The 22,703-nt window shown below is 34.3% G+C and overlaps 2 protein-coding genes across 2 annotated transcripts in view; one reads left to right on the forward strand and one right to left on the reverse strand.

Annotated features, from left to right (window-relative positions):
• Positions 1-2,500, forward strand: part of LOC118191142 (uronyl 2-sulfotransferase homolog pip-like) — a 115,919-nt gene extending 113,419 nt beyond the window's left edge. The window contains exon 9 of the mRNA XM_035361942.2: positions 780-2,500. Within this exon, the coding sequence (XP_035217833.1) occupies positions 780-997 (218 nt within the window). The 3' untranslated portion in view covers positions 998-2,500. The remainder of the gene's footprint in view (positions 1-779) is intronic.
• Positions 2,501-10,920: 8,420 nt separating this feature from the next.
• Positions 10,921-22,703, reverse strand: part of Cth (Cystathionine gamma-lyase) — a 70,739-nt gene continuing 58,956 nt past the window's right edge. The window contains exons 10-11 of the mRNA XM_035361944.2: positions 18,694-18,832; positions 10,921-11,239 (exon numbers count right to left, since the gene is read on the reverse strand). Coding sequence (XP_035217835.1) covers positions 11,228-11,239; positions 18,694-18,832 — 151 coding nt within the window. The 3' untranslated portion in view covers positions 10,921-11,227. The remainder of the gene's footprint in view (positions 11,240-18,693; positions 18,833-22,703) is intronic.

The following is a 22,703-nucleotide window of genomic DNA, read 5'->3' on the forward strand; positions in this document are numbered from 1 at the left end:
GTACTGTTTGCAATATGTTCTCCCTTCTTGGACGCAAAGCAAGCTCTCCATCAAAAACAAGGTTGCACAAGTCTGTCCTTCGTTCTGCTCTCCTCTATGCATCTTCTATTTGAGGCCAATCTGTAATCAAAAACACAGTCACTTTCCACTGGAAAAATGCACTTATCCTGCAAATTTTTTACTCGGATCATTTAATTATCTTTTCCACATCTATCTTTCCTACCTAATTTTCCAGACTTCGGATCCACATCTCTAATCTGTTTCAAGTTTTTTTTTTTTTTCCTGACATTGCCTTTGCTTGAATATCACAAATTTTAAAGTAGACCTCCTTAGAGAATTTTCTCCACTTTTGAGAATTTTCTCTTTCTTCTAATTGGATTTTGAAGGTGTTTGACTGAAAGATAGAACTTAATGGCGTAATGAATGTCTAAATAATGAATTTTAAGGTCTAATGGATGACAGAGTTCCAGATATACCAAGAAGCGTTAACAATCATTCGAAAAGTCTTGTTTTGAAGAATCTGTAGCTGGTGAAGTTTGGATTTAGCAGCTTGGCCTCAAATAAAAGATGCGCAGAGGAGACCAAGAACAATTTAGAAAATCAGGTAAAAATTAATTTATAAACGTAACATTAATTTAAGTTTGAATTCTGTCTTTTATTCAAAGTTGAATTTTAAATTTCGGTTGATGATATAAGACTTTTCTATATAAAAATTTCCGGATTTTACTTGAAAAATTTAAGTTAGAGAAGGTTTAATTTCATTAAATTTATTTATTTAGGTGTACATCGTAACCAGAATTTGAACAAAGAACATGTGAAAGAAGAAGTAAAAGCCCTATTGCGTGCCAATTTAACTGGTGAATATGAACTGTACCATTTTGTTCAACAGCGTCTGTATCGTCAGTTCCAGTTACTAGTACAGGATAGAAATAATAATGAAGAGGACATCAACCAAGAGACATCTACTGATGGGGATAAATTTATAGAATATGCATGATTCCCACCATTTAGAATTATTTTTTCTAACAAAATAGTGATTAACATTAATGACAACAAAAAGTGTTTAATTTTAATCATGGAAATCGGTTTTAAATGAATAATAGTTATTATAAAGACACTTAATTTAAATATCCATTGAAGCATATTTACATTTATAACAGCCTTTTTAAAAAAATATAAAAACATTAAAATGCTGAAAATAAGGCAACAACATTCCTCTGAAACCTATATACAGCAATGTAGTACATTTTTTCTCACCGATTTTTATAAAACATCTACATCCGAAATTGTAGCATGAAAGATATCAACAATTAACTGGACTTCTCAGGTTTTTTCTATAATTCAAAACACCTTGTTAAAAACCAATAATAAATCTCAGTTATCTTATCTTTAGAAATTTAATTTAAACAATTGAAAAAGGGATTAAAATATACAATGACGACTCTAAATGATAAGTAAAATACATAAATTTCAAATTCCTGCGTTACTCAGGTACTTAACCTTTTAATTTGAACACAGGTACTTGATTTTTTTTTTTAAATTTTACCATACAGATATTGGAGAGTGCATGAATTTTTGACATTTTGCGATATTCAAAACTGTTGCCTACTCACTATCAATATATCACAAGAGTGCACTTCAAATGTTTTGCATTAACCATACAGCTATATTTTCTCTTACATAACCATTTTGCTTACAGCAGAAACATTCATTTTTAGATTACAAGCAAGTTATATTTGCCTACATTAAATTTTTTAAATTCTTATAGAATTCATAAAATTTATGCTATTCATCTCTACATGCATGCTAATTATTTTCAAAAATTCCTTCATCATTTAAAAAAATCAAAGCATTTAGTATATGTGTTGTGTAATACACAGATTTTGGGACCAAGCTGTTTCACTAACAGTAAATTCACTTATAATGCATTTTAGAGGAGTTCACTGAAAATGTTTTCCTAACTTCAGAAGCACAATGATATAATTTTTTTGAAAAAAAATGAGTAATTTATTTATTTATTAAATAGCGTTCTGACATAAGCATTATTTTTTATAAAAACCATGTAATCAGGACATTCTAACCATAAATTCAATATATAAGATTTAATTCAATATAATATTCTGGGTAACTTTTTAAGTTATTTTTAATATAATTTCAATATTTTAAATTGAAATTCAGTGAATACAAATTAACATTCTCGCTAAGCAGCCCGGTGACTAAATATTTATTGAATCAGTATTTTATATATTGATGAATATTATGAAGTGTTGATGACAGATGTGTATATTTTTTACAAGAGCATTATTTTTGCAGTGAATTATAGTGAAGTTTGCATGAAAAATCAACGTTTTAAGTTGGTTTGCACCGTTATTCATTTAAGCATAATACATTACTATGTAATGATTATCTTATGCTGAAGTAATGAGCTATATTGAATGCAAGAGTACATTACAAAATTATTTTGTATTATTTGTTGAGAAATAAACGATTGTTTTTTTAATATGTGTATTATTTTATTAAACATAACGCCACAGCATTTTTCAGTAAAGCTAATCTTGTTTACTTGAATTAATTTAAAATTTAAATAATTCAGATTAAATTATAATAGTTTTGAGTATAAAAGCCACATATTTCTTAGCAAAAACTGTCATTATGAATTACAGATGTTTTGATGTAATAAAAGAATTTGATTTCCTTCTTAAAAAATTTTGATTTAACAATAGAGGAAAATGGATGTAATATTAATCAAATTATGAGAGTTTGCAATATGATCCTAAAGGCTAATTAACGAAACTTTATGGTCAAATTTCTTGAAATTTTTTCAAATACACTACAGCATTTTATTCGTTGCATATGATACATAGGTGTATTTAGGTGCTCTCTCATAATGCTTAAAATTTCAGCAACATTATTCATTTTGACTAACACATATTTTTCTTTTCCTAATGCCAAAAGTATTTTTGTGAATAAAATAAACCTTAATAAAACTAACACATGTAACAAGACAGCAAACTATGCTCCAAATGTTCAAAGCAACTACGAGATGTTCTACTTCGGCGATTCTGGAGTTTAGATCATCAGTTTAACTCCAGTAAGATGACATGTAGAAATTATAAAATTAGAAATATGAAATAGTTATTTATGAAACATTGAAGCATTTATGATGTTTGTTCAATATTTATTTTATTAAACATGCCTTTCAATATAGGTTGTTTAAGTTTCTTCATTTTCTGTGTTAATACTTTGTGTTTAATTTTAAATAGACAACTTCTTGTTCAGTTACAAAATTCCATTGTTGAAGTCCTGTAGTTGCCATGTTGATAATTCTAAGAAAACCATCAACTGAAGTTTTTTTCATTCTCAGCAATCTCTCTTATCACTTTCTTCCCTATTGGCAGTGATATTTTCTTGATTCAGAACCATATTTTGCATCTAATGGTTCTGTGAGACTAAAGGTGCATCCAAGAGATAATAAGAGGTTTTGTTAACAATAACAACATTTATTTACAAGAAAATATACGAAAATTTCAATCAATTAGAGATATATTATTAGGCATCTCTGCCTTCCACGTCTTACAGCTTTAGTATCCTGCCTGCCACTGACTATTAGGACGAACGCAGCGCCCTCTAGTCAGAATGACTCCGGAAATACGTAATACTCCCCACCTGAACTCACTTGAGTTCACTTACCATTGAATTTCAACTAAATTTACATTCAGGAACCATTTAAAATTACAAGAATAAAAATATAAGTAGCATATTATATCAAATACAAAGCTTCAAAATTATTCAGTGACTTAACATACAAAAACCAATTACACTTTTAACTTCCAAAGAAAATTGTTCAAATATCAAGCATTAAAATATAAGCACAATTAAACTATAATTAATACACAGATAGAACATTAACAGGTTGCAACTCAATTAAACTAACACAATTAAGGATTAATTTCCAAATTATACACAAGTTGTACTGAGCGTCTTATTTGTCCTTTAGGAGTCTGAATAAGAAGAGAACGAACTTTTCCATCTCTTCCTGGATATAGCTCTAAAATTTTTCCCATCATCTACATATTTCTGGGATAACGCTCATCATTAATCAAAACAATATCATTCACTTTAAATGAAACTATTTTACCTGGTTGTGGAGAAATATAAGCTGATCTTGGATTAAGTAAATATTCCTTTCTCCACCTGTTCCAGAAGTGATTCAAAAGTGTTTGCTGATATTTATATTTCTTTACCAAAGAATTCCTACTAACATTTAAATTTTCCTTTTTATGTTTTATTACAGGTAAAGACACCAATCTTTTACCAATAAGAAAATGAGATGGGGTGAGTGGAGAGGGTTCTGAGGGTTCGTTGTACAGATACGTGATAGGCCTGGAATTAACCAGAGCTTCAATTTCCGAAAAAACAGTTTCCAATTCCTTCAAAGAGAGAGAGGATCGTCCAACAATTTTCTTTAAGCAGGTTTTAACCGTCCGTATCTGTCTCTCCCAGAAACCTCCCCACCATGGACTTTTTTCAACTATAAAATTCCAAACTATACCTTTAGAAGCAAACAAATTTTTAACTTGATCATTATCTATCTGATTCCACCATTTTTTCAATTCACTATTTGCTTTTTTAAAAGCTTTGGCGTTATCAGAATATATAGTGGAACATAATCCTCGACGAGAAACAAATCGTCGGAATCCTAACAAAAAGGAATCAGCACTTATGTTAAGAACTACTTCTAAGTGGATAGCTCTTGTCACTGCACAGCTGAATATAAGTAAATAACACTTTGAATTAAAATCACGAACAAAAAATGGTCCGGGAAAATCCACACCGCATACATCAAATGGTGGATGCTCTTGAATTCTATCAGGCGGTAAAGGGGCAACCACCTGCATTCCAGATTTCACTCTGAATCGTCTACAAATCAGACAGTTATTTAACACTTTTTTCACAAATTGACGACCTTTAACAATCCAGAATTGTTCTCGTAAATGTGTTAAAGTTGCATCAACACCTAAATGGCACATTTTAGTATGAGAATCACAGATAAGTAGTTCCACAAATTTATCATTAGATGGAAGAAGCCAAGGATGTTTAGCTCGCATATCGTTACATGAAAACTGTAAACGTCCCTTTAAACAAAGTAAGTTATTATCATCAAGTTCAGCATTCAAATTAAATATGCGTGAACTCTTATCGATAGTTCCTTTCGAAAGAAGTTGGGTAACTTCTGTACTATAATGTTTGAATTGAGTAGCTTTGATCCAAAAACGCAAAGCTTGCTCGAGTTCTGGAGCACATATAGGTCCATTTAATTTTGTAGAATTAGGTTTAGAATTGTGCACAAACCTTTTAATCCAAGCAGTAACACGCAGTAATCTACTTAATTCGCTATAGTCATTAACGTCCAGTAACGACGACATAAGTAAGTTTCCATTAGCTGAACTGGTTACCATGGAAATAACCAGTGCAGTCCGTCGCTCTTTCACTATAACGCGTTCATCACAGATGTCATTAAAATCATGTAGCGATTCTTGAAGAGGCCACGAGTAAAGTGGTTTAGACAACCAAACAGGGCCTGACCACCACAGAGAACTTGTAAGAATCCTCCTAGCCGATTCTCCTCTAGTAGTAAGGTCTGCGGGATTGTCGGAGCCACTGCAATGGTTCCAACACTCTGGTAGAGTCAGCGACTGCACTTGAGCTACTCTGTTGGCGACAAATGGTTTCCATTGTTTAGAAGATCCTTTCAACCAATGAAGGACGTTTTGAGAGTCGCTCCAAAAGAAAATTTGTTTCGCGAAATTAGGAAATAGACCTTGTAAATAATTTCCTAAACGTGCAGCGAGGAGAGCTGCCATTAACTCTAATCTTGCAAGAGTCAAAGTTTTTAAAGGAGCAACTTTACTTTTTGACATTATAAAGCTCACTTTGATTTGGCCATTGTAATTCACGTACCTTAGGAACGCAACAGCCCCATATGCCTTGGGACTGGCGTCACAAAACACATGAAGAGAAACTTCACTTATTTCTACACTTTCAAAAAACCTTCTTTCAATAGATACTGATTCAAGTTCACAAAGTTCAGAACACCAGGTTCTCCATTTATTTTGTAGGTCACTTGGCAAATCTTCATCCCACTGTAGACCACGTTCCCACATCTCTTGCAGAAGAATTTTCACAGTGATTACAAAGGGACTGATCAGTCCACATGGATCAAATATCTTTGAAATAACTCTCAAAACGTGACGCTTGGTGATTCTAGCATCAATGGAATCCCTAACATCTCTTAAATCTAATTTAATTTTATCCTCAATCGGATCCCACTTCAATCCCAAGAAACCTGTTCCTTGCCCGAGGTCAGTATTTTCCTCATATCCGTTTTCATTCCAAAGTTTATACAATTCCGGACAATTAGTTTTTAATTTCCTCAAATGAAATCCCGCTGCTTTTAATATCTCTATTGCCGTAGATGTTAAATGATAAGCATCTTGAACGGTATTGGCTCCATAGCAGAGATCATCAACATAAAGAAAAGAATTTAACATGTCAACATTTTGGATGAAGTTCCTTAAATTTCTTTATGTGAAATTTCAAAACACAAGCCAAGGAAAATGGCGAAGTAGTTAAACCGAATGGGAGACGATTTAAATGGAGAGATTCGGTTGAATGACCTACCTCTTCGGAAAACCACAAAAATTTAAGGTATTTTCTATCTTCCTCCGCAATCTCTATCATAAGAAAAGCTTTCTCTAAATCTCCGCAAAATGCAACTTGATATTCTCGGAATTTAAGAATTATGTCCAATAAATTTGCATAAAGATTTACTCCTGATTCTAGAGACTCATTAAGAGATTTATTATTTTCATTAGCTTTACTGCTACAGTCATAAACAATTCTAACTCGAGTTGTTTCCTTGTCATCCCTAATTACCGCTCTGTGAGGCATATAATATCCTAAATTTTTATCTTCATTAACACATTTTCCCACAATCTGACATTCTAACTGATCCGATATAATTTGTTTATACTGGTCATAAATTTCTTGATTTTTATTTAGTTTGTGCTTTAACGAATCAAAACGCTTTTTCGCAACCTCATAATTAGAATTCAACCCAACTGCAGGTCCCAAGTTTTCCTTCCACATCAATCTACAAACGTACCTTTCCCCATTAAATTCCAGAGAATTTTCAAATTTTTCAATCAATTGCTTGTCCCATTCAGAAAAGTTTTGTTTGTCTGACTGAAATTCTTCTATTTCCCAAAATTTTTTTAAATCGCACAAAATGGAAGAAGAGTCCATGACTAAACATACATTTTCATAATTATTAGTTAATTTATTACTTCCTTCCACTCCCGCTAGTAACCAACCGAAACAAGAATTTATCGCAGTAATGTTTTCGTTTAACTTTACTCTCTCGTCATAAACAATATCCCAAAATGAATCGCATTTCCGTCTGGCAGTCGCCAGAAAATGAATCAGCCAAAGGTAAACCTCTTTCCTTCAACGCATTGCGAATAGATACATCAGGAATTTTCAAGGACAAATTAGATATATATTCCGTTATGACAACTTCTAACTCGTACGATTTCGAACTTTGATCCCTATTGCGCAACGTCAATGAAACGATACCGTATTCCTTCTCACGTGCTATTTTGTTTCCGAAAGCAAAAATAGCTATTCTTTCGTAGCGTATTGGCTTTAATTTTAATTCTTTAACTAATCGAGATGAAATAAAACTTCGATGACTACCATTGTCTAAAATAACATTAGTTAAGACTGAATTTTTATCCGAACAAGCTAAAACTGTACATGTTTGTAAAAAGGGCTTATTTTTGGTACATATATTACTATGAGACACAGAAATATTCTCGGCGCTTTTATTAGATTTAGATTGTGAGTCATTCAAAACAGTTTCGCTTTCCACTTGCTTCTCACAACCTTTCAAAGTAACATTAACGGGTTTATTTTTTCTACACACTGACTCATGATGAAAACTGCTTAAACAATTTTTACACCATATTTTTTCCCTGCATACGCGAGACCTGTGATATTTCTGGAAACAACACCAGCATCTAGCTTCAGTCCTAAGCTTATTTATTTTTTGTTCTACATCCAATTTTTTACAACTTACGGAATCGTGATGACCGTCACAGAATAAACAAGCATTTTTTATTTGTGTATTTAACGCTGAAGCGGTTGATAAATTTTTAGGCTTTGAATAGTTTTTCTGATAAGTTTGACCACTTTGATAATTTTGGGAAAAGGATCGTTTTGTTTCGTAACCTTTTAGGGGGCTCATCACAGTTTCGACAATTTCCCTAGATTCGACTTCATTCCTCAAAAACGTAATAATTTCCGAAACCTCACAATTCACTTCCCTGTTTCGTTTTCGGTGAAAATCTAACACCAAATCTTGTGGTAGCAACTTCAATAATATTGGATTCAATAAATGCCCATATGAACCCTCCGTTACATTTAATGAACGCAAATTTCTTATATTAACTTCTATTTCATCGTATAATTTACGCAAACCCTTAACATTAGACGAACTTCTCACGGGTTCTAAGCTTAATAATTTAGTCATATAAGAATTTATAATAGAATCAGTTCTACCATATCTTTGTTTTAAAAGCTCAAGACATGAGTCATAGTTTTTCTCATTCAATTCAAAACCCGCAACTACGTTATATGCAGGACCAGAAAGAAAAGATTTTAAATATTGGAATTTTTCAATTTTCGTAAGTGAATTGTTTGAACCGATTGCGCTATCAAAACAGTTTAAGAATTCCATAAATTTGCCAGAATCACCAGAGAATCGCGAAATTTCTAACTTTGGTAATTTTAAAGCCGTAACAGTGTTTTCCGAAACACTAGATGTGTTAAGAACTGAAGAAGTCCGCTGAACATTTTCTGCTGCTAATTCTTTAATTTTGCTTTTTAGTTTAATCTTAGCCAACAATATTTTGTCATCGTATTCTTCCGAAGCTTTTAATTCGCTTTTAAATTTTTCCGGATCGTCTATGAGTGCTTCCACCTCTAAATCATGGCTTTTCAAGATCTGCTCTTTCGTTTCTAATAGTTCCAGTAGTTCTGATAATGAACTTACGTCTTCATCAAGCTTCTGCACTCTTTTAACTAGTTTAGTAACACTAGCGCGAACGTTACTTCTTTTTTCAATTATTTTCGAAAGCTTATCCATATTAACTCCGAATTTGTGAGTTCAAAAGGTCTTACCCCCACAGTCCAGTATGCAATGTTACGTATCCAAAAGCGTGCGCAAAGTATCCAAACTTCTCAGAAATATAATCCAGTAATGATGACTAATTGCTTCCGATATTCCACATTCGCGGACAAGATGCACCAATTTTGCATCTAATGGTTCTGTGAGACTAAAGGTGCATCCAAGAGATAATAAGAGGTTTTGTTAACAATAACAACATTTATTTACAAGAAAATATACGAAAATTTCAATCAATTAGAGATATATTATTAGGCATCTCTGCCTTCCACGTCTTACAGCTTTAGTATCCTGCCTGCCACTGACTATTAGGACGAACGCAGCGCCCCCTAGTCAGAATGACTCCGGAAATACGTAATACCATACTACAGATTTTGCTGTCTGTTAGTTAACTAATTATTGAAGCACTGTCATCACAATGGACACCACTTCTGTTATATCATCTTTATTTATTACCACTTCACCACATTCCTTGACAAATTCAATTAATTGGAAAATTTCACTTTCTTAGTGATATCGGAAAAGCTTCAGAGTAGCCGCTGTCATCATAAAGTTTAAATAGCATCTGCTATACACTATTGGCAATATATCATAAAATTGGCAACTAAAGGCATGTTGTTCCTTTAAATTTTGTCTGCTTTCTATCACGTATTGAGGAAATTGGGCCAGAATTATATTAGTTTAGTTATTTTTTGTACTTGCATCTACTTCCTGCATATGCTTAAGGCTTATCAGAGTCCCAAATAAATAACTTCCTGCATATACATAAGGCACATCCAGAGACAGCACTAGACATTTTCTACCTGATGCAATCTCTGCAAATCCTGATTCCACTGCCTAATGCTTCCTTAAATTCTAAAAATTTTGCATCCCAGTGCCTTCCCTAAAGATTTTGCCATCCCTTTTGTTGCTTGGTATATCTCTAAATTCTAAAAATTTTGCTGCCTGATGGGCTACACTGACTCTGGCACAGACCCTAAGCTTACCTGAATAGCAAGTTAGTTATTCTGAATATGCTATTTGGTATTCAATGACTACTATTTAAAAAAAAGTGTTTTAGACATTGCTGTATGAGTCATTTCTCAAGTTGCCATGTGTTGATAGTCATGGGGTAATGAAAACAAAAAATATTAAAAATGCTTTGTGAGGTTGGCATCATGGATTTTTAGTTGGTTAAAATAGCAGTGTTTCATAAAAAAATGTTTCGGTTTGAGATTTATGCCAAATTATTGGTCATACAGATTTATAGTAATAAATAATTGCATTTATTCAATATGGGGGTGTTTTATTTAGTATTGAAGAGAAATCAAAAGTCAGAACCCTCCACATGGTTTATTATGAAAAATATCAACTGCATATTCATGAAGCATTAAGCACACAAAAAAGTTCTAGAAAAGAAGAAAGTTGCTGGTGGTCTTGATTTTAGATCAATCTGGATATTGCAAGTCCAGATTTTGAACTTTGTACGGTATCACATTTCTTACCCTCCCCCCCAAAAGAAATATACCATTATATTAGAAAAACTGCATATCAGAGTTAATTTCTTCTTTCAGCAAATAATATAAACTATTATAAACCAATTACTTGAAAATATTTTAGAAGGGGGGGGGGAGTTTATCAGAAATGGATTTAATTTGCATACTAGTAGATGTTCGTAAAGAATGAGCACATGAAAATTAACTGAAATTAGACACTTTTATTCTGTTACATATTACATGGTAATAAAGCATTAAAAAATTAAAAGCTGTAATTTACATAAAATCAGAAATGAAATTACAATTGCACTTATTTTAATAAATAAAATAAGGAATAGAAAATTTATTTCATGGAAATAAAGCATTAAAATTTACAAGGAATGTAAGAATTACATAATTTTTTTTTTTTTTTTTTCTAAATTCTTCAGATCAAATCTATTCATCCTTCAAAATATAATTCTTTGCCTAATTACAATTGCATTTTACAAGTCCTTCTTGCTTGAACACATTATGGCTTTTGCTGAAAAGAGTAAATATGCATATTTTAATATACAAAAAAGAGATATATATGTTTAAGGCAAAATGCTACTTTTTTATTAAATGCATAATTGAATTTGCAATAAACTGATTTTAAGAAAGATATGATCAAACAGAATTTAATATGTATGTTATCTGTAGATACAGGGAAAAGTGGTTCATTTCTTTTTAATATAAAATAGCATCTCCATACCTATAACTAATATGACTATGACTCTATACCTATGACATAAAGACAGACAATGGAAAAAGGGCTGACAATGGAAATTATAAAGAACAGTAAATGTTAGATAAAACATAATATTTATAGTTTGGTTTGAAATATTTGATTATGGAAGCACTCAAGGAATGGATGTCATTGTGAAGGGAAGGGCTTAAGGGAGGATGGAGGATGCCATTGTGGAGTATTTTCTAAGGGAAACTGATTTGTATATACAAGACACATGGAGAACACCATGAATTTGCCCATGCAGCCAATTCATCCACTGGAATTCGAACCCTGCACTAAACTTCTAGTTTAGTGCAGGTTTAGTTTAGTGTTCAGTGACTTTTCCACTCGGCTGCCAGCTGCCATGATATTTATAGTGTATATATAATTACAGTCAAGTTTAACTCATAAATAGCTCATTGCAAGATGTTAGCAACATTATACAAGCATACTGTACTACTTAAAAAGGTACTGCAAATGTACTACACACTACATTAAGTCTCATACATTTGAAAATAAAAGATTCTGGCAATTTAGAATAATCCACAAAAGATCAGCAAGAAAGTTACTATTTCTAGTGAAACTAGTTCAAAAGCAAAAACCATTTTTCTTTGGGAGGGGATAAAACAGTGGAAAATGGCCAATGATACATTAATGAAAATAAAAGAAATGCTAGAAGACAGTTATAGGCAATTTTAATTGTAAAGTCTGTGTATGGAGGCAAGGTGAAATTTTCAAAATGACCATTAATAACTGCAGTCTTCTAACACTATAATTAAATTAACAATATAATTAATAATTAAATTAATAATTAACAATATAATTAAATGATAATCTATCAAACAAGATACGAGTGATAAATCTGGGGAATCTGCAGAACATAACAGGACATGGTTAACAAAAGAAAAAATAATTGAACACATCTGAGTAATGTATTTCACTGTATTATTTTAATGTGTTCTGTCATTACTTTACATGCATTTCAAAAAACTTTTTTTAGGCAGTGGAAAAAACAGAAAAATGAAGTACACTTTGTAAGTATGTGTAAGAAAAATATGCAAAAGATAAATTATAATTCTAATTAGCAGTAGCTCTTTGATGCTTAATTATAATTTGGTATACCAACTTTGTATTCTAAAATAATCTTTTTCTGCATTGCATCATTTTGAGACTAATCCATGTGAAGAATAAAATGACGTCTTCCACACACATGACAAACATTTATTTAAACTACGAAGACGTTGAACAGCAGAGTAGAAACATGATATTACACAGCGCTTAGCCCTTCTCGCTTACATGCAATACTCACCATTGACTTTGGCTAACTACCTATTAACTAAGTATAAGTGTTACGCAGCAGAGAACTTGCTTATCATGCGCATGCGCTAGGGAAATCAACGGCGGTTGCCAACATACCCCTTTTCGACGTTGATTCTCCTATTCCTGAAAAGTAAAACAAAATACATATTAAACAGTATTCAATCCTATAATTGTACAACAGTTTTAATGTTTAACAGGAGTCAGGGGTTTGGTTAACACATCAGCTCCCATTTCACTGGTAGGTATGTGCTTCATATTTAATTCATCGCGTTCATAGACTTCACGCACAAAATGATGGCGAATGTCTATGTGCTTTGTATGGGAGTGAAACACAGAGTTCTTCATAATTTTCTGAGCTCCTTGATTGTCACAGTATATTGTTGTTGGGTGTTCTATGTTGTAGCCCAGCTCCTTCAGGAAACGACGTAGGTAGACGGTTTCTTTGGCGGCCTCAGACAAAGCCATATATTCCACCTCCGTTGAAGACAGAGCTACACTGTGTTGTTTTCGTGATTCCCAGGTCATGGCTGAACCACTTAATATATATACAAAACCGGTGTAGGAATTTCTATCATCGACATTTGATGCCCAATCTGCATCCACAAAGGCGATGAGTGGTTTTCCTGTTTTCGTATAAATTAGTCCTTGATCTTGTGTTCCCTTTAGATATCGAAGTATTCTTTTCGCAGCATGCCAATGTTCTTTTCCCGGATTGTTGTTAAATTGACTTCAGAAATTCACGGCGTATGTGATATCTGGCCTAGTAGCTACTGAAAGGTACATTAGTGATCCGATCAGATTTCTAAATGGAACATTTTTCATGTCAGCGATTTCGTTTTCGTTTTTAGGACTCATCTCTTTTGACAATTTTTTGCTGTTATCTATAGGTGAAGACACAGATTTAGCATTTTGCATATTATACCGATTTAAAATATCATCAATGTATTTCTTTTGAGAAATTTTAATTGAATTCTCATTTTGGTGAAATTCTATGCCTAAGCAATAATGTAACTTCCCCAAGTCTTTCATTTTGAAAGCAGAAGCTAAACTATTGCGAATTGTTTCATACGTTTGCTTAGAATCGGTAAAAACGATAAGATCGTCTACATAAACGATTATAATAGTTTCACTGTCAGGCGTCTTTTTAATATAAACACAATTATCTGAATTAAGAGATTTAAATTTCATAGATTTCAATTTTTCATCCAACTTTTTGTACCACTGATGTCTTGACTGTTTAAGACCGTATAATGATCTCTTTAAAAGACACACTTTATCTGAATTAGTTTCATCGCGAAAACCTTCGGGAATTTCCATGTAGATTTCTTCATCTAAATTTCCATTTACATAGGCCATTATAAAATCTAATTGGTAACCTTTGAGATTGTGTTCTACTGCGTAGGCTAAAACTGTTCTTATGGAACTTAATCTAGCAACAGGGGAAAAGTTTTCAGTGAAATCGAGACCAGGGATTTGAGCGCACCCTTTAGCAACTAGCCTAGCTTTGTATTTTTCGATAGTGCCGTCGTGATTATATTTTAATTTAAGAACCCATTTGCTACCAATAACTTTCTTGTTTTCAGGTCTGTTTACTAATTCCCAAGCCTTTTCTTGAACAAGCGAGTTACATTCTAACAGCATGGCATTATGCCAATTTTCAGCATATGGTCCATTTAATGCTTCTTGCACCGTAGGATTAATGCTTTCCTCAACAACATTTTGAGTTTGTTCATTTTTATTTACAACTGTATAGTGATATTCCTTTTTAGGCCTTCCTAGCAAACCTGTTTTTAGTTTCTTGGGTCGACCAGGCCCTCTTTTAATCAGGATAGGATGCATTGATTCGCTATCTAAATCACTTCCGCTTTCCAGTTCAGCTTCAGATTTAAGTGGCGACTCGCTACCGTCCAGAGGTGACAATTTTTCACAACATGTTTTATTTATAATTTTTTCCTCTGGAGTGAAAGGCAGATTTATTTCTTGCTTCGAGTCATAACTACAGCAGTTTTCAAACTCATTAATAAATTTTACATCTCTGCTTATTATCACTTTACATGCCTCGGGATCCCAAAGTCTATATGCTTTTGATTCATCAGAATAGACAATAAAAATACATTCTTTAGATCGAATATCAAATTTGCCTATTCCTGGCCTTTTATTTAACGAAAATGCTTTTTGGCCAAAGGTTCTGAAGTGAGAGACAGCAGGTACTCTGCCAAACATCACTTCGTAAGGTGTTTTTATTTTGTGTTTTAAACATCGGGTTGGGCAGCGATTTCGAATGTAAGCAGCCGTATTGACGGCTTCGGCCCAGAATTTCTGAGGCAGATTGGATTGCAATAACAAACATCGCGCCTTTGAAACCAAAGTGCGATTTAATCTTTCGGCGACGCCATTCTGGGCTGGCGTGTAAGGAGTGCTTATTTCGTGTTTTATTCCTGCATTATTAAGAATTTTATTAAAGTCTTTCCCTAAATATTCTAGCCCATTATCGATTCGCAGGATTCTGATTTTAGAGTTAACTTTATTTTCAAAAGATGCTTTAATATTTCTGAAAGCTTCTTTAACCTCATCCTTAGATTTCAGAAAATAAACACGAACATATTGAGATTTATCATCGATAAATGTTGCGAAATAAAATGATCCACCGATTGATTCAGTTCTCATGGGACCACACAAATCAGAATGAATTAGATTCAACAATTCAGTACTTCTATATTCAGATTCTTTGGTAAGAGGGGTTGCGGTTTGTTTACCCTGAATGCATACCTTACAAGTAGAAAGAGAGTCATTTTGAGAAAAAGAAAGACCTCTAACCATGTTATTTATTTGAAGTTTTTTAAGATCGTTTTCATTTAAATGGCCAAATCTTATATGCCACTGATCTATTTCTTTAGCAATTGATACAGATTCAAATATTGGCATGACAAAATAAAGATCATTTATGCGTTTAGCTAAAATTACTGTTTCGTTATTAGAATTGATTATTTGAGCACATTTTTCTTTGAAAATTACTGAAAGATTATTTTCAGTTACTTTAGACACTGAGATTAAATTATTTTTCAAATCAGGTACACACAATACATTTTTTCGTTCGATATTTTCAGTTTTAGAACCTATGCGAAATTTAAATTTAACAGTTCCTTTTCGAATAGCTTTAACAGTTTTATCAGCAGCTAATTTAACATAAGTATCACCTACTTCGTGAATTTCTTGAAACAGTTCCTTGCTGTTACAGATATGCGATGTTGCACCACTATCCAGACAAAAAATGTCTTTAGAATTACTATTAGTGCATGCTACGGCTTTTTCTCGCTCCAAAGAATTCCGAATTTCTGTAGACATCGCAGTTTCACTGAGGTATTTGCTTTTAGTTTCTTTACTTTTCTTCCTACATTCCGATGCTCTATGCCCATAGATATGGTAGAAGTTGCATCTGTAGTTAACTGGATACTGTCTTCGGTTTGCAGACTTATCTGCTTTCGGTTTAGGAACCGGTCGTTGAGTATACTTTCGATCTTTCGAATAGAATGCATGTTGTTGTTCAGAAAACGATGAATCTTTATTTTTGCGAGTGGTAGCTTCTTCCAACAGTTTAATTTTCAGCATTTCTGGAGAAGGCAGTTCATCACGAGATTCGATTGCTATTCGAAAGCTTTCATAAGAGTCCGGTATGCTATATAAAAGCAATATTGTAAGCAAATCATCCGGAATGTTTATTTCCATTTCTTTAAGTTTGTCCACAAGAATGAAAAAATCATTTAGATGAACAGTCATTTGTTTAGAATCACTCATTTTTGTAAAAAGCAATTTTTTTTAGAATTGTGGCCTTTCTAGCTGGTCCCTTCGATTCGTAAATAGAATGCAATTTACGCCACAGTTCGTGAGATGTTACACAATTCTTTACTTGTGGAAGTTCACTGGGTAAGATGGATAGGATTATATCCGCTCGTGCTTTTTGGTCAGTAGTTTTCCATTTAGCAAATTCTTCATCACCAGGTTCTGGTTTTGGAATTTTCCCAGTTATATAGTCCCAATGATCATTTTTAATCAGTATTGCTTCCATTTGCAACTTCCACGTATCAAAGTTGTCCTTGTTTAGCTTTTCAATTGACACTGTATTAGTCGTCACCATTTTCATTTCAGTCGACGCAGCTTGACTTGCCGAAATTTAACAATGGTAGTTGCACTGCACAGTTAAGCGCTATCTGGGCCCATAACCTATGAAGAATAAAATGACGTCTTCCACACACATGACAAACATTTATTTAAACTACGAAGACGTTGAACAGCAGAATAGAAACATGATATTACACAGCGCTTAGCCCTTCTCGCTTACATGCAATACTCACCATTGACTTTGGCTAACTACCTATTAACTAAGTATAAGTGTTACGCAGCAGAGAACTCGCTTATCATGCGCATGTGCTAGGGAAATCAACGGCGGTTGCCAACACCATGTCATATGACTCTTGAATAACACTGGTGACATAACTGGAACTAAAATTCAAACAGCCAATAATAATTTTACAGCAGTACTGATTATTCAATCAGATGCATGGGGAACCAAAACTAACTCATTCTAAATTAAGATTTCATTCTGATCACAACTGTTTTTCCTTTCTATACTTTGACCTAGCTGGATTGCTGCTCTCTTCTTACTGTAAAGCCATTAAAAATGCAAACATTTTGAAACAGGTGCCAAATTGTTTATGGCCTCAATATGTTTACTGAAATAAAAATTATGATTTAATCTACCTTGGCTGCCAATTTCCTATTAATTATGGATAAACTTTCCATGCAAACACATTCTTGTTGTTCACTACAAATTCAAAAGTCTACTTTTATGCTATCTACGTGCCATCAGTATTTCTCTGTATCTTTATGATCAATTTTTCTACAAGATAAATATTTTCAAGTCTTTTTATTATATATATATATATATTGCTACGTTTTACTTCTTCTTTACGTTCGTAAGTACGAGTTCGTGCGAATTTGGAGTGAATAACAACACTTGATGAAGTACCGAAACAGACTTTATTGGCCAGTATTAATCAGGACAGCTCCAAAATCACATCACAGTCGTCAAAGAACTACTATAAACTGACACAATCAGTGACACAGCCTCCAGGTTATCATGCTATAACGGTGGAGACAGCTTCACTGCAAAGCAACCGAGTACAGCTCCTGACTCTGATCAGTTGTTCTCGGAACTCCATGTACTCTCGAGACTCTCCACGCTACAACTCGCGATGCACTTGATACACTAGAGTACAGCTCCTGACTCCTCAGTTCAGTCGTTCCCAGAGCTCAACACACTCTCTCGACGATGCACTAACTGCGATACACTAAGAGGCTCTTTCTTTGCTATCGAAGACCCACTTGGCACTTGCTGACCGACCTGCCTTCCCTTGCCATTTTATGGAAACCCTAAACCTGCTTTGCGGGGAAGCTATCTTACCGCTCTGTACAATTCGTAACAATACATATAAATGCATGTATGTATGTAAGTACATGTGCGTGTGTGTGTCACACAGACATGTATTTGGACTTTGCTTAATGTCAGTATCTTTTGTGTGCAAATTATGAATTAACTTTCAGCATATTTATGCTGAAATCTTGCTATATTACCTGAGAAAATAAGAGAACAGCTGTATAATGCAAAGCACACGCTGTAACCTTGGCGTAAAAAAAAGGATAATGGCAAAAAAGTAGACTACATACTAAGAGATCAGTGAAATAAAAATGCTATTAAGCACCCATTTTTCAGTTTTTGAGCTCAATAAAGACATTATACTGCAAAATTTATGAATGTATAAGTTAACTGAACTCACAGAATACTAAAGCAAAAAATACAGTCTAATAGTTTACAAAAATGAGAGGGAGAAAATTAGAAACCAGGCACTCACCGATTTTTGTAAAGCTTGATTCAAATCTGCAATAAGATCAGTCTCTTCTTCAATACCTACTGACAGTCTCACCAAATTGTCACTTATTCCTAACTGTTCTCTTTGTTCCTTAGGAACAGATGCATGAGTCATCAATGACCTGGGGGAAAAAATCATATTTTTAAAATATACACTTAACTATTCTAACATAAAATGTTTATCAAACAAAAGCTAGGAAACTGCACAGATTATGACAATTTTTTACCTACAAGTTTCTAAATACAGTCAAAAGTCGTTAATCCGGACTCGTCTGGACTTCGGCGATTCCGGATTATCGATTTTTCCGGATTATAGATCATCAGTTTAAATCTCGTAAGATCGCATGCAGAAATACTAAAATTAAAAATATGAAACCGTAATTTATGAAATAAAGAACAATTATGATCTAAAGGGTATCAAAATTTACAAAAAGAAAAAACTTAATATTTATTTGTTTACTTTATTAAACATTTCCTTCAATGTAAGTTGCTTCATTTCATGTGATAATACTTTCTCTTTAATTCTATTAAACAGACATAATTTCTTGTTTAGTTACAAAGTTCCGCTGTTCAAGTTCTATAATTGCTGTGTTGAGAATACCGACTAATTTGTCAATCGAAATGTTTTCGTTTTCAATAACCTCTGGGTCACTTTCTTCACTATCGGAAGCGAATTATAATGACGAGGAACTTGATTTAAATCATATCAAAGACGGAGTACATCGAGATGAAATACTAAACTTAGTACGGAATTATAATCCAGATAAAATAAAAACACCTGCTCTGAAGATAAGGATAGTGTTGACAGATCAACTTCCAATCCGCGGCGTGAAATTGATAAACAGATTTCGGATTTCAAAACATACTTTCGCTTTGTAGATACAAATTACATATTAGTAAATATATATTGGAAATTCTATTTGACATAATCTTTCTAATCTATCATAATCTAATACTGACGTTTCTGCCCCCCCCCCTCTGCCGCAGAGCAGCGTGAAATTGATAAACAGATTTCGGATTTCAAAACATACTTTCGCTTTGTAGTAAATATATATCCGAAATTCTATTTGACATAATCGAAAGTTCAAGCTTACTTTTATAAAATTGCTCTAACAGTCTGCAAAAAATAATAAGCCGGATCCAATTCGAAGATTAAGGAACAACGCAATCTGCAACATTAACTGAATTAGATAACTTTAGCTTAGCGTATAACTCCGTTACACATTAAACGCGCATGCGCACAAACATATTCGCAGCCATAAGGGTCTTACGCGCTCTCGTAAACGCCTGTGCGCATGCGTGAAAGCGACGCATGCGCAGAAAGTTTGTAGCTTTGAGGTCCGGATTATAGATCATTCCGGATTATGGGTGTCCGAATTAACGACTTTTGACTGTACTAAATTCTGAGCAGAATTTAAAAAAAATAAAATAATGTTTTACTTTTCCAGTGTGAGTTCTCTAATTCAAAAAGTTTGCTTTGCTAATACATTAAAGTGCCACTGAATTAGGGATAAACATGGTTATGTAAATTGTGTAGCAATGCATTGCATTTATGCTTACATGAAGTAATTGTAGTAACTGCATATATAGCTAGTACTATGGCTGCTGTTAATATGAGGTAAAGCTTCTGATTTAGACACCTTCAATCGTGAACAAATAGTAGGCACTTGATGCATGGGCCATTCAGTTTCCAAAATTGTCAGAGGACTAGTATTTTCAATGTTGACAGTATCGAGAGTATACTGAGAATATAATATGGATGGTGAGAAAAAAACTAACAGTCAGAAAAATTACAAACATCAGTTAGCCTTGAATGGGCACGATGTGAGGCGGCTCAGGTGTATTATACATAGGCTGAGAAGCCAAACATCAGCTCAAATTACCACCCAACTGAATCGGGGCAGCAGTCACATAGCGAATAAATGGACCGTGCAATGCTTGCTTCACCAAATTGGCTTCAAGAGCTTTTGAGAGTACCATTTCTCAATGCATGCCATCGAACTGCATGTCTCGTCCGGGCAAGAAAACACAGAGAATCGACTTTAGGGGATTAGAAACAAGTAGCATGGAGTGATTGATCAGTCTCGATTCCAACTGCTTAACATATATGGAAGGCTGACAATATGGCATCAGGCTCATGAAGCCATGGATCCTGCATGCCAGGTTGGAAATGTGCAAGGCCATGATGGTTCAATCATGGTCTGGGGTGTTTTCTCCTGGCAATGCTTAGGATCTTTGGTACCTGTACCAACCTTCCTAAACATGATTTGGTACATAGAGTTGCTAAGCGATCATCTCCATTCATTTATGCTGTCCTATTGTTAAACACGGAAATGCAGTATTCTAGCAAGATAGCTGCACCTCTCACACGTTCCGGTTGGCTACTGAATTCATCCAACTTCTCTGTCATAAATCGGCTACCCAGAAGCCTTGATTTAAATCCTACTCAACATCGGTTACAGTAGAGAGAAGAGTACCCTTTGTATTATCGCGAAGTTGTAGTTTCATTTATCACCAAGTTGTTGTTTCATTTATGGTAGCCCAAGTAGTTGAATGTTATGGAAACCCTATGACGTAACCGTTTGCATGATTGCGGTAAATTCGTAAGGGCTTGTGGTGTGTGTGTGTGGATTAGGAAGTACAGTCGAATCCGGTTAATTGGACCACCGGATAATCGGACCAGCCACTTTTTTGGACTGAATCCAAAAGAACCGAAACAAATCCTATGTACATAAGCCTAACATTACTCGCTTATTTCAACCAAAATTCCGTTTAATCGGTCCAAAAAACGTGAGAGCGAATAAGAAACAGAAGCCACAAGTCGCCCGCATACAGCGGATGTACAGGTGGTCCGCGACATATAGGAGGATCTGTAGCTGCGCTCCCCAAGAAGTCAGGAAATTCCTATCAAAAGTCAGGAATTCCTTAAAGTGCATGACAAGAGCAAAACCAGACGAAGGTGAACACGTGCACCATTTTCTTTGACCTTTCTTAAAACAGAGCCACCAGTAGCCGCCAGCGAGGTTATTGGTCCCACTGCGTCTCCGATTTTCGAGGAAATGAACAGTAGAGTGTCCGGCTTCATCTGAAAGGAATTCCCGTCTGTCGATCATGATTTTAAAGTTTACATGAGAAAGCTATCAATTCACCACACTTTTGGGATGATTTTAGTAACAAAAGCTTTGAATGGCAAGCATTTTATCTGGCTCTTGACCTCAACATCTTGACCCTGAAACCACGGTTTCTTCAGACCATTTTAGTCAGTGAACTGTGCGCGTGTCTTGTCTTCCCTGCCAAAATGCCACGGTGGGACTTGACGTTAGCTGAAAAAATTGGTTTCCTGGATAAGATGAAGCAACAACCACAAAACACTAGTCAGCGTCGGTTGGTGGAAATTATTGGATTGGCAAAGACTACAATTTCGCGCTTGATAAAACAAGAGAATGAGCTGCCAGAAGAATGGGCACAATGTAAAGGACGAAGAGTTCCATTTTCCAAAAAATGGAAGCGTGAAGGCAAGGATTCAAACGTCGATGAGGCCCTTAATGAATGGTTTGCCATTGTTACTGGACAAGCTGTGAGAGTAAGCGACCCAATGTTAAAATGCAAAGCTGAAGAACTCGCTAAAACGCTGGGCCACGATGACTTTAAAGCTATGGATGGTTGGTTGTCTCGATGGAAATCTAGACATAACATAAATTTCAAGAAAGAACATGGCGAGAAAGAAAGTGCTGATAGTACAGATGCTGAAGAATGGAAATCAACAAAACTGCCCGAGCTTCTTGAAAATTTTTCAGCAGATGATATCTACATTGTTGATGAAACTGGGCTGCATTATCATGCTACACAGGACGGCTCATTAAGGTACAAATATGTTGCACGCTCTGGCTCCAAAATAGCGATGGATTGCGTAACTGTCTTATGCTGCTCAAAAATGTCAGGAATGGACGAGAGGAAGCTGTTGGTTATACTAAAAAAGCACTAAGCCTCGCT

This window comes from Stegodyphus dumicola, chromosome 7, assembly GCF_044657685.1.
Source record: "Stegodyphus dumicola isolate Sdum_Otavi_A_Nest chromosome 7, ASM4465768v1".
Lineage (NCBI taxonomy): Eukaryota > Metazoa > Arthropoda > Arachnida > Araneae > Eresidae > Stegodyphus > Stegodyphus dumicola.